The sequence below is a fragment of the Tamandua tetradactyla genome, chromosome 2 (genome assembly GCF_023851605.1).
Source record: "Tamandua tetradactyla isolate mTamTet1 chromosome 2, mTamTet1.pri, whole genome shotgun sequence".
Classification (NCBI taxonomy): Eukaryota; Metazoa; Chordata; class Mammalia; order Pilosa; family Myrmecophagidae; genus Tamandua; species Tamandua tetradactyla.
This window is the reverse complement of record NC_135328.1, coordinates 177,680,631-177,693,438: the sequence shown is the minus strand read 5'-3', so window position 1 is coordinate 177,693,438 and position 12,808 is coordinate 177,680,631. Positions and strand designations below refer to the sequence as shown.

Genomic DNA, 12,808 nt, shown 5'->3' with positions numbered 1-12,808 from the left:
CGTGTCTCCTACATGAAAGGTAAGCATTCTACCACTGAACCACAATTTTTTTTTTTAGACATGTGCAGGCTCCAGGAATTAGTGTCACCTCTGAGCCAGTGTCCAATAATCCCTGAAATATCTGATCACTTCCTTTTCTCCAGTGCACAGTCACCCTAGCAAAAGGCTGTAGTCCTCCTTGGGGAAGGCTGGGAGGAAGGTTAATAGTGTAAACTTTGAGCAGTGTAAAAGAGTCCTTCCCCAAGGGTTTACCTGGACCTCCCCTCATTCAAGAGGCTCTGGGTATGTAAACTGTCTCAAGTCTGGGAATTGATTAAGGGGCCATGACTCTCTGTTTTTGTAATTCAAATTAGACTTCTGTATACAGAATACAGGCCCTGAATTCTTCTGCTTATACAGCTCAAACAAGAATTTAGTAGGCTGTGCATCAATTTTGCTTCTAAGTACCCATGACCTACTAGCCAACACCAGAAGTCCTGGTAAATCAGATTATTTTGACTGTTACTTTGAGTCTGCTGTCCATTATGGTGGCCTCGCCCATCTTGTCTATGGTAATTAACGATTACCACATGGCTTCTGCCCACTCAGCATCTGATCTTCCCCATTGTTCCCATGGTAATATCTAACCTACAGAGAAGGGCGACTACAGAGCTTTTCAGGGATGATAGAGCTAGTCTCACAAATTTATTTCTCAAGGTTCTGGTGAAAGAAGTGTCCTCTGGACATTCCTGGGGTGTGTGAGCAGATCTTCCATGATAAATCCACTCTAACATTCCAATCTCTCTAAGCCTCTAGATCCCCTTATCTACATTATATCAGGGCAGTTCTGGCATTTCCACCTCAGGTAATGTCAGCCACCTTTCAATCCATGTTTCACCCAACCATCCAAACAAACTGTTAATGCCCTTTCGAATCCCTTGAGCTACAACATTGAATGCAGATATGAGTTTAGTGGGCCCATATCAATAAAGTCAGCTTGATCAATTTCATATTCCTTCCACTATTATCCCACACCCTTAATATCCATTCCCACACATATTCCCTGATTTCTGTCTATGTAGATTGGAGAACTCATGCAGATCTTTTGGAATATAGCATACCTCCTCATGGGTTACATTTTTGTACCTCACACTTTTGTACCTGTTGCAACTTTAGTCTAGTTATAGGTCTTGAAGAAAAGAGAGTTGGTGGGGTGGGTCATGAAAATAAATAGAAGTGTCTTTCAAGCCAGTTACCTCAGGGCATTTCATTGCAGTCTTATCTGGTGAAATAGGATTATTTGCTCCAGACAGAAGTGAGGGCTGTTTCCTCAGGTCACTGGGTTAGCAGGTACTGAAGGGTTAATCTCATTAGGTGGAGGTTGGATGGCAGACTCTTCTTGGGAGACTGGAGGCCAAGAAGCTGGTTCCTCAAGGCAGACTGGAGGTCAGGAAGCTCTTTCCTTAAGACAGTCCATTACAGGTCTATCTAACAAAGCCTCAGCAGATTCCAGGGATCCTGTCTCCCCTTCACCATCATTATCAAGCTGTGTATCACCATCCCACATTTCAGGATCCCATTCTTTTCCAATCAAAGACTTTACTTTAACAGCAGACAACCTGCAAGTTTGAGGTTTTAGTTTACATTGTAAAGCTGCTACTTGCACAATTAAGTTCAGAGTCTAGTTTTCAGAGATCTCAAGTCTGGAACCATAGGAAATAAGTGTTTCTTTCAGGGCACACATGTAAAGTTTTACATCATTCATGTCGCACTTAAGGGGCAAATTTGAAGCCTTCAGCTCATCCCTTTCCCTCATCACTGTATCCAGCATATCTAACAGCAACCAGCCAACATCATTATAACTCTTAATTCCACAAAACTCTGTAAAGGTTTCAAAAACATTCTTGCCTAGAGCCTTGCCTCATATAACCATAAAAATTAGCAGAATCTAATGGTAATATTTTGAGTTTCTCTTTTGCCAACTCATCCCATGGACTGTCAATGCAATCTCTATAATTGGAAACAGAGTCATTAGTGCCTTTGAGTCTAGTCAGAGTAGAAAATCATTTGTAAAAACCCATTTTTAAGATTCTGTTTCTTAAGAATCATTCCCGGTACCAAGTTGTGTTAATCAGATTTCTCTAGAGAAACAGAACCAACAGGAGAGATCTGTAAATATGAGATTTATAAAGGTGTCCCATGCAATTGGGAATTGAATAGTCCAAAATCTGTAGGGTAGACTGTGAAGCTAGGGCTCTGATGAAATTTCTGGATGAACTCCACAGAAGAGTCTCACTAGCTGAAGAAGCAGTGAAAGAGTCTCTCTTCTCCCTTAAAAACCTTCAACTGATTGCATTATATCCTTGTTGGAAACATGCCTTAGTTGATTACAGATGTAATTAGCCACAGATGCAATCAACTGACTGATGATTTAATACACAAGCCTTTTGGTTTTTAAACTAGCCATGAAATATCCTTACAGCAACAGTCAGGCCAGTGCTTGCCTGACCAGACAACTGGGCATAATCACTTGACCAAGTTGACACTAGTAACTAACCATCATACCTACCCTCTTGGAGTTGAAGTGGCCATATGACTTGTTTTATCTAATGAAAAGAGAGAAAATGTGATAGGTGTTGGTTCCAGGTGAAAGCTTTAAGAGCAAGTGTGAGTGTCAATGTATTCTCACTTTTCCTGCGACACAGTTATAAGAAACACTCTAATGTTCTAAATGGTTACTCCTCCATCAGCCTGAATCCCAGAGTGAGAACAATACAGAGAGCACAGCCCCCAGCTGACCTGAGTTAAAAATTTAGTATGGCTGGAAACTGAACTTTATTGCATGAAGCCACTGAAATTTGGGGGTTACTTGTCCCTGAAGCAAAACTTAACCTATCCTAACTAATACACTTAGCTAATATTTTATTTCTGATGTATGTTATGACATTCATAAAGGGAAAAGACATATAACTTTATTAGCTTATGTTTTCCTATTTGGAATCAAGACTAAGATTTGCTTTTTTATATATATATCTGGAGGCCTTTCTTGAAACATTTGCTTTTTTTATATTATCTGGAAACATTTCTTGAAAATGTGTTAATCTCATCTAAAAAACTAACTGAGCATTTTTATGGATAGTTGGAGGTCTTTGACTACTGTCATGGTCAGATTCATGTGTCAACTTGACCAGATGGTGGTGCCCAGTTTTCTGGTTGGGCAAGCGCAGGCCTGTCTGTTGCTATGAGGATATTTCATGGACTTAAATTATGACCACTTTGACTTCATCTAAAGGTGATTGCATCTGCAGTCAGTTAAGGGAAGTGTCTTCTACAATAAGTAACACTTAATCTAAGCACTGAAAGGGTTTTAAGGAGAATTCAGAAAAGACAATCGTCTCTTCCTGCTTCAGCCAGCCAGCCTCTCCTGAGAGTTCAATGAGGACCTTCATTGGAGCTGCCAGCTCACAGCCTGCTCTATAGATCTTGGACTCTTACATCCCCATGGTTATGTGAGACACTTTCATAAATTTTATATTTACAGACATCTTCTGCTGATTCTGTTTCTCTAGAGAACCCTAGCTAATTCAACTACCATTTTCAATTGTTTTATTCATTTTTTCATCTTATAACTTCTTCTGCCAATTTTGGCATTTTTGTTTGTTTCTAGAACCACTCCATTAGCTTTTCAAATTTGTTAGTAGATAATTCTTCTAATATTATTATTTTAAAATTGTGTCTATAATGAGCCCTGTCCTGATCAAAGTGGAGTGAGCCGCTTCAGGGCTCCATCCTCCCACAGCAGAAGCACTGAACATCAACATCTAGCAAGAACTGGCAGAAATATCTTCCTTAAAGCTCTAGAAAGCATGTAAAAGGTTGCAGTAACAGGGTCAGCACTGAATCAATAAAACAGGCTAATTAAAAGTGGTAGGATATTGCAGTGCTCTGGCTGGCCTCTCCTCCACCCCTCATCCCTCCATTCTTCATTGATCTGCATGGAGCCAGCCCATACTCCCAGGGTGGATCCTTAGTCCTAGTTCCGGAGGGAGCAGAGTATTCCCCATGCACATACTGAGAGAATATATATCTGGCCCAATCTGTGTGGTGGTGGCCTGAGGGACTTGTCTCAGAATTTTCCTTACTTATAGAAAGTGGCATACTATATCCTACAGAGAGCTGTGGGAGAGCCATCAAGTGCTGGCTGTAGGGCATATAGTGCAGTGTCAGGACCATGAAGAAACTGTTTCCTAAGGAAGGGGGAAATTTTTAAACCATTTAAATAAGGGAATTAGGGCCACATGCTCATACTTAAGACAAGCTGCATGTGCAGAAATAATCAGGGAAGCCCCTACAAGCTACTCTCTAAACTTATTGTGTGCATATGCCCCAAAGAACAGGACTCCACATGTCAATCTGAAAAGACTGGGAAAGGTGTTGTGCTGGTTTGAAGCTATTATGTACCCCAGAAAAGCCAAAGCCATGTCCTTTAATCCTCATTCAATATTGCTGGTTGGAATCTTTCTTATTATTTCCATGGAGATATGACCCACCCAACTATGGGTGGTAACTTTTGATTAGATGGTTTCCATGGAGATGCGTCTCCCCCCAATTCAATGTGGAGTTGCTTACTGGAGCGCTTTAAGAGGGAACCATTTTGGAAAAAGCCTTAAAGCCACCAGAACTGACTGAGCCAACAGAATGGATAGAGTTCTGGAGAAGCTGTTGAAGATTTCTGAAGCAAAAGCTAGCAGACATCACCATGTTCCTGTCCAGCTGGAGAGAGAAACCCTGAACATCACTGGCCTTCTTGAACTAAGGTATCTTTCCTTTGATGACTTAATTTGGACATTTTCATGGCCTTAGAACTGTAAACTTGCAACTTAATAGATTTTCTTTTAAAAAAAGCTATTCTGTTTCTGGTTGTATTAGGTAGACTCTAGAGAAAGAGAATCAACAGATTAATCCATAGATATAAAATTTATAAAAGTGTCTCATGTAACCATGGGAATGTAGAGTCCAAGGTCTGTAGGGCAGGCCACAAGCTGGTAACTCTGAGAAAGTTCCTCAATGAACTCTCAGGAGAGGCTGGCTGGGCAACTGTGGGAATGTAAGGGTCCAAGGTCTGTAGGGAAGGCTACAAGCTGGCAACTCTGATGAAGTTCTTCAATGAACTCTAAGGAGAGGCTGGCTGGACGACTGTGGGAATGGAAGAGCCCAAAATCCATAGGGCAGGCTGAAGCTGACGACTCTGATTAAGAGTCTGGATGAACTCCACAGGAGAGGTATAGAAGTTTGGAAGGATTTATGTACCCTAGAAAAGCCATGTTTTAATCCTAATCAATCCTGTGGGAGCAACCATTTCTCTTAATCTCTTTTCAATACTATAGGTTGGAAACTTGATTGGGTTATTCTATGGAGATGTAACTCAATCAGTTGTGGGTATTAAACTTGATTAGATGGAGATATGACTCCACTCATTTGGGTAGGTCTTGATTAGCATACTGGAATCCTATAAAAGAAGAAACATTTTGGAGAAAGCTGGAGATTTGGAGAGAACAGAGAAGGATGACAGAATGACGAGAGCCACAAAGCATTGTCCACTGGCCAGTGACCTTTGGAGATGATGGAGAATAACCCTGGGGAGCTTCATGAAGCAAGAGGCCTGAAGAGGAAACTAGCAGATGATGCTGTGTTCACCATCTGTGCCTTTCCAGATGAAAGAGAAATGCTGACCATGTTCACCATGTTCTTTTTCACTTGAGAGAGAAACCCAGAACTTCATAGGCCTTCTTGAATCAAGGTATCTCTTTCCCTGGATGCCTTAGATTGGACATTTCCATAGACTTGCTCTAATTGGGACATTTTCATGGCCCAGAACTGTAAACTTGTAACTTATTAAATTCCCCCTTTTAAAAAGTTGACCCAACCCGCGGGACAGATGAACCTGGACCTGAGGGAGGGAGTGAGAATTGGGGGGACAAGAGACACAGAGAATGGAGACAAGACAGGATTCTGATCAAGTCTCATTTATTGAGGTCAAATCCAGGGTATTTATGCAGTAAGGAAGGGGAGGTGACTTGTATCGGATGTCAGCAGAGGTTGGGCATTATCCTGCAGTTAGGCAACCAATCAGCAGAGACTAAGCTGGGAAAGGCTGATCAGCCAAGGCTGGTCAGCTGATTTCAGGGAAAGGCAGAGCAGAAGTGAGGAAGTAGAAACTTAACTTGAGATAAAAACTTAACTTGAGTTAGTACCTAAGATGGCGTCAGACCACAAGATGGCTGGCACACTGCCAGTGCCATAAGCAGTTTCCTACAGGTCCCCCCTTTTTATTATTTTTTTTAAAAGATGGAGACTGTGACAACAGCCTATCCCAAGGGGACTGTGCCTGCCTTAGGTCGGGACACCACAAAGTAGGCAACCTGAAACCTTACCTGTCATGGAGGCTTAGGGCAGCATAGGGCCAGGCCTCTGGCTTAGGTGGTAGACTGCTCAGACTAAGGTGTCCAGTTGCCTGTCATTGGCTATCCAGTCCAGCACTCTGGAATGTGCAGATGGAGTGTCTTTTATAGGTATTCATTAAGATTACCATCGCAATCTGCTGCGTCTAGTCTCTGATAGTGGACCTGAAGGGGCTGCATTTTTATGGCTTCAATTTGTTGTTTTAAGCAGGCCATCACTTTATTGAAGAGGACAGGTCCTAGCAAAATTAGTATTAGTAAGATAAGCAAGAGTCCTAGAAATGGGAGAAAATAAGGCAACGGTCCATTGAACCCACTCCACAGAGGGGTCTCAGCCAGTTCTCTTCTTCTTTTCATCAGATCTTCTTGCAATTTTTAAATTTTGTCTCTGATGATGCCAGATTTGTTGGCGTAGAAGCAGCAGCATTCTTGTAAAGCCAAGTATATTCCCCCATGCTCTGCGGTTAATAAATCTAATCCCCTTCAGTTTTGAAGGACTACCTCGGCAAGGGAGTCTAGTTGATCTAGAATATCCTGAATAGTGCCTGATAAAGTTTGCACATCCTCAATTAACTGTTTGGATAATTTAGTATATTGCGTGATAGAAATCCCTAAACTAGCAGATCCAGCAGTTAAAGCTCCAGCAATGCCTAACGTAGCCAGGAAGGGAAGCATCTGCACGGCCCTTTTGTGGTGGCCAGCAATAAGGTCTAGTTTGGGGATAGGTACTGGCTCCTCCCCTTTGATGATATTAATGTTTTGGAAGTGTAGGTGGCCAGCACACCTCCTTCCCTATTCTGGCATCGCTGCCGCCGCAGTTGCTTAGTTGGAGCTTAGAGGTACCTAAGCCTTCAGGCTGCTTAAACATTAAATCCGTGTGAGCCAATTTAGTAAAATAATAAGTTTTGTTATTACTTTTGTCTATGCACTGTGAATATGCCGTATAGCATTGAGCATTAATAGAGAGATATATTGTGGTACAATTACACTTTGGTAATACCCCATTAACGGGGAATTCTAGGTCAGGAGGCTTCAAACAAACCCATCTTTGATAATTCCCTACCTCGGAGGCATGACCAATTAATAGATAGGCTACCTTTTCACCACAATTTCGCTGCAACGTGTACGTTCCTGTCAAGGGTGTGGCTTCAACTTCCTCATAGTAGTTGCAAGTGCCGGCATGAATTTTATTTACCAGCTTTCTGATGGCCTGTGGGTCATTTTAGCCATCATAAGAGCCTTTTAGGAGTAAACCCAAGATGATAAGTATACAGGGTATTATTCCTGATGGAGCCATCTTCGGGTGGGCTATAGCAGGGCTTGCCGGTTTGTTAGTGGCTTCAGATGCGCTGGAAGAGAAAAAGAGAGAGAAATATCTTTCTCAGGGTGATTTCTTTGCCCTGGACAGATTGTTATTGTCTATTTGTTTTATTAATCGTTCTGGTAACCATCTGGCTGAATCTAATTCTTTAGAATATATACAGACCGATCCTCTGCCCAATATTAGAACAGGATCTGGTCCATGCCACATATTATCTAATGGGTCCTTCCAGAGGACCGTGGCAAACTGTGTTTTGGACTCTGTGTGCCAGAATCGCTCTGCAGCAGAACGTCCGTCTTGATCCAAAGTTAAAAATTTTAAAATTAAAAGGGAATGTGATATTAAGTTTCTGGGTGATCTTTTAGTGGGGTACCACTCCCCCTTTTTTATTTTTTCAATGGTGTTTTTTAAGGATAAATTTGCTCGTTCTACTATTCCTTGTCCTTGTGGGTTATATGGTATGCCTGTGGTATGTTTGATTTGTAGTTGTTGGCAAAATTTTGTAAATATTTGACCTGTGTATCCAGGACCGTTATCAGTTTTTATATGCTGTGGGGTCCCCAGCGCAACCATGGCTGCCAACATGTGTGCAATAATTTGTTTTCCTGCCTCACTGGTTTGGGGCGTAGCAAATATAAATTCACTAAAGGTGTCTACGCTAACATGCACATATTTAAGATTGCCAAATTCAGGGATGTGCGTTACATCCATTTGCCATAATGCATTGGGCACTAAACTTTGGGGATTAACCCCTAAATGTGGTGTAGGCAGATGTGTAACACAGCTTGGGCACTGTTTAACTATTTGGCGAGCTTGCTCTTTGGTGATATGAAACATTAGTCTTAAGGTGCGAGCATTGAGATGATGCAGTTTATGAGCTTCCATAGCCTTTGTGACTAAGTCAGGTAGGTGGTTACTGAGGATATTTGCACAGCACGCGATACATGTGGCTTGGTCAGCTTGGGGGAATTAGGGTTAGAATCTCCCTGAAGGAGATCAAATAATGGCTTGAGATCTCCAGTAGTTAATTTTAGGTAAGGCCGGAGCCAATTAATATCTCCTAAAAGTTTTTGGAAGTCATTTAATGTTGATAATTTGTCCAATCTTAATTCCATTTTTTGGTTGGTGATTTTATTCCCATTTAAGTGGAACCCTAGATATGTGTATGGGTCTTGTAATTGAACTTTTTCAGGGGCGATTTGGAGTCTATGAAATGCTAAAGCCTTAGTTAGATCGTGACAACATTTTAAAACGTCCTTACCGTCTTTTCCTGCTATTAATGTATCATCCATATAATGAATAATGTAAAGAGCTTCCCACCTTTTTCTAGTACCTGAAATGGCTAAACTTACAAATTTCTGGCACAAGGTGGGGCTATTAGCCCTACCTTGGGGCAGAACTTTCCATTGGTATCGTTTCATGGGTTCCTTGAAATTGGTGGATGGTACTCTGAATGCAAAGCACTTTTGATCTTTTGGGTGTAGAGGAATGGTAAAGAAACAGTCTTTGAGATCTATAATGATTTTATAGTGATTAAGGGGGATGGCTACAGGAGAGGGTAATCCTGGCTGTAAAGCTCCCATGAGTACCATAGTTTTGTTAACCTCCCTTAAGTCCTGCAATAACCTCCATTTTCCTGATTTTTTCTTAATCACAAAGATAGGTGTGTTGCAAGGTGAGCTACTTCCAGTGATATGACCTGCACTAACTTGTTCCTGTACTAATTGTTGTGCAGCCTGAATTTTTCAGTAGACAAGGGCTATTGATTTATTCATACTGGCTTATTTGAGAGCTAAGTGATTTTTTCTGCATGGGGTACAGGAGGGTCAATGACTCTTAGGATAAATTTCCCAGTTCCTTCTTGTTAAGTTGTCTTTTGATCTCTAAGGGTTGTGCAATGCCTGATTCATTCTTTCCTAGCCCTTTTCCGGGTCGGAACCTTTGAGAAAGCATTTGAGCAGTGACTGCATCACTGGGGCTGAACATAAGGAGTCCTAATTGGGACAGTAGGTCTCTATCCCAGAGATTAATGGGGAGTCCTAGGATGACATATGGCCATATGGTTTTTTTATTTCCTTCCTTGTCTTTTCAGATTAATACTTTTGCACTTTTTTCAGGATTTTGACTTTGACCTATTCCTTGCCCAGAAACGGGGAGTGTTTTTAGAGGGCTGAGGTACTTTTCTGGCCAGGAATCCAGTTCCAGGCCGGCTCAGTTATAGCTTGTGTGCCTTTCCAGCCTGGGAGGGCTTTGCTTGCAAAGTTCAGCTTAGCTAGGCCCCCAATTTTCAAGACCATGGGGGGGCACTTCCATGATATTTCTATAGGAAAAAGTTAGTTGCTCAGGACCCTGCCCTGGGCAAAGGTAAGCCACATTAACACTTAGACCTTTTCCAGCATAGGTCTTAGGCCTGAGCTGGAGCTAACTGGAGGGTAGAGAGGCAGTGCCACATTCCAGCCAGGCTTCTAGACTCTAAGACTCTGATTGCACAGCAGGCAGAGCTTAGGTTGTTAATTGCTTTTTGCTTAATAAATCAGAGTGATCTTGTAAAATATTAAGTAAGTTTTGCAACATATAATTAGGAATTTTTAAAGTAATAAGTAGCAAAATTGAAAGCAGAGTGTTAATAGTGATATGCATTCATAGTAAATGATCAGATTTTGTAAAATGAATTTATTGGACTGATTGAAAAGGAATGCAGGGATGAGGATTCTTTATAATTGGTAGTGTGTTTTTGCTCATTTTAAATTGATTGTATGCAATTTGTATGATATATATATATATATATATTTTTGTTATAATAGTGGTCAAATTCCAATTTGCTTACATGACCGGGCCCAGTTTGTTCCTCTGGGAACTGGCTAGGGACCAAGAGGAGCTTTCTGGGACCTAGATATCTTTATGAAAGTACATCTCCTTCCAGGAGGATAGCCAGTCCTCCCAGCTAGAGTGCACATTGTAATTGTTTCTTTTCAAGGTTATGTGATAGCAACATGAGCTGCATGTAATGGCAACATTAGGCGACTAGAACAGACTTCATAAGTATATTTTTTCTTGCATTTGGCTTGCAAATTGGATTTGTTTCCGATTTAAGTCAAGGCTATTTTGGGATAAATATAGTTTCTATCTAAATAGTTTATATAAACACTGGATAAAGCATTAAAATAATTTGGCTTAAAGGAATTTAGGTATTTATATGATGTGAATATTATTTAGTGAGTAATAGATTTATTTACAGCAATATTACTTAGATTAATAGATTAAGCTATTTGGTCTGGGGCAAGAAAAGAAACAGCTTTTGCCAGTATAATGATACCCGGAAGAAAATTAGTATTTTTTATACAGATAACAACACGATAAAAGTTAACATAAGCTAATTTGATAAAATACAGACTCTTTGCCTTTTATACTGATTGTTTAGAAAAAAATTCTTTATATCTTTTCATTAGAGCAGGCTAAGAGTTCAAGAAAACATTGTTATTTTAGATTCATTAGCTTTTTCTTGATTTTGATCATAATTTCCATTTTTATAAACCCTCAGCAATTATTACATTAGTTCAGGCTTTGTCCTACATTTTTCTCATTTTGTAACAGTTATTCATTTTATTTTAAGATAAAGTGATTCTTTTTTCTATTGATAAAAATATATCTTTTATATTTTTCATGCTTGTCATTATTTTAAACAAATATTTTACCACACATAATTACCATCAAAGTTAATTTGTTAGAATAATGTTAAATATTTGAAATACTTTAGTGAATGCATATTTGAAACATTAATATACAGTTTTTAACAAGAATTTTCAGTTTTAAAGTTCTGATAATATATTGCCTTTTTAAATATGAATAGGAGTTAAACTCATGGCTAGTTTCCAAATTGCTGTTTGTTGAGGATTTAAGTTAACAAAAGGAGATGGGGCTGCCATTCATATTCTGAGTCATAGGATTTTGTCTGTAATGTTGGTATAAATTTTAGTAGAATAATTATTTAGATTAAATCAAGGTAACTTAACAGAACACTTTGAGTCAGAACTATAATCCTGAATTGCATACCCCTTAGGGGACCAATTTGTTACAATTCCATAGGGACCATTAATGAGTAGTAACTCTTGTTCTGCATTCATCTTATTGAATATTTTCTGACTCAGATGTATATGAATTTTTATATAAAGGCAGCTTATTAAGAACAAGCTCAGAAATTAATTTTTTTCTTTCTTTGCTAAAGGTATGGTAAAGAAGCAGTCTTTTAAATCTATCATAATAATAGGAAACATTACAGCCATTATGCTGAAGTCAATAACATTTTTGTGTGACATGTTTAAAAAGCTTCTTAAGTAGAGCATCAGAAGCCTCCACATTCGTGGAGTGTAACAATTTTTTAAGTAAAGATAAATATTCCCGTTGTATCAACGGTGAGTTGCCCATTATAAAACATAAATTTAAAAGCCCTCCAAAATTCCAGGAGGCATGTACCCTTTCGGTTTCTTAGTAAAGGAATATTCCTATGCTGTGACATAAAACATAAATCCAAAAGTCCCTCTCAAATTCCGGAGGCGCCGAGTCCCTCCCCTATTCCAGGAGGTGCCTTATCTCTTGTGGGAACCAGGGACAAACTTCTTTTAAAAATTAAAAAAATTGTAACAAATTTTTAATTTTAACCTTTACTCCCCGTGTCTTTAAAGCATCTTTTAAACCTTCTACGAAAGTTTCATGCTGACTAATTGCTTGTCCCATAATTGCGCTGACCTCTCACCAAGGATCCTGTCTGCAGGGCAGGTTCCCCTGCAATGTCTGCTATGCTCCTACTTTGAGCCTATTATTTACACCTTAATATTCTTCTACTTCGACCCGGCCGGGGTTTCACAGTCAGCATTCTTCACTGGACCCCTCGTACTCAGGTCCCTGTTCAGGCGCCACTTCACCCGACCCGCGGGACAGACGAACCTGGACCTGAGGGAGGGAGTGAGAATTGGGGGGACAAGAGATACAGAGAATGGAGACAAGACAGGATTCTGATCAAGTCTCATTTATTGAGGGCAAATCCAGG

General features: G+C 40.1%; 1 protein-coding gene across 1 annotated transcript in view; it reads right to left on the bottom strand.

The window, feature by feature from the left end:
• Positions 1-12,808, bottom strand: part of LOC143657944 (14-3-3 protein beta/alpha-like) — a 55,944-nt gene that overhangs the window by 9,748 nt on the left and 33,388 nt on the right. Inside the window, 1 exon segment of the mRNA XM_077130386.1 lies at positions 7,537-7,650. Coding sequence (XP_076986501.1) covers positions 7,537-7,650 — 114 coding nt within the window.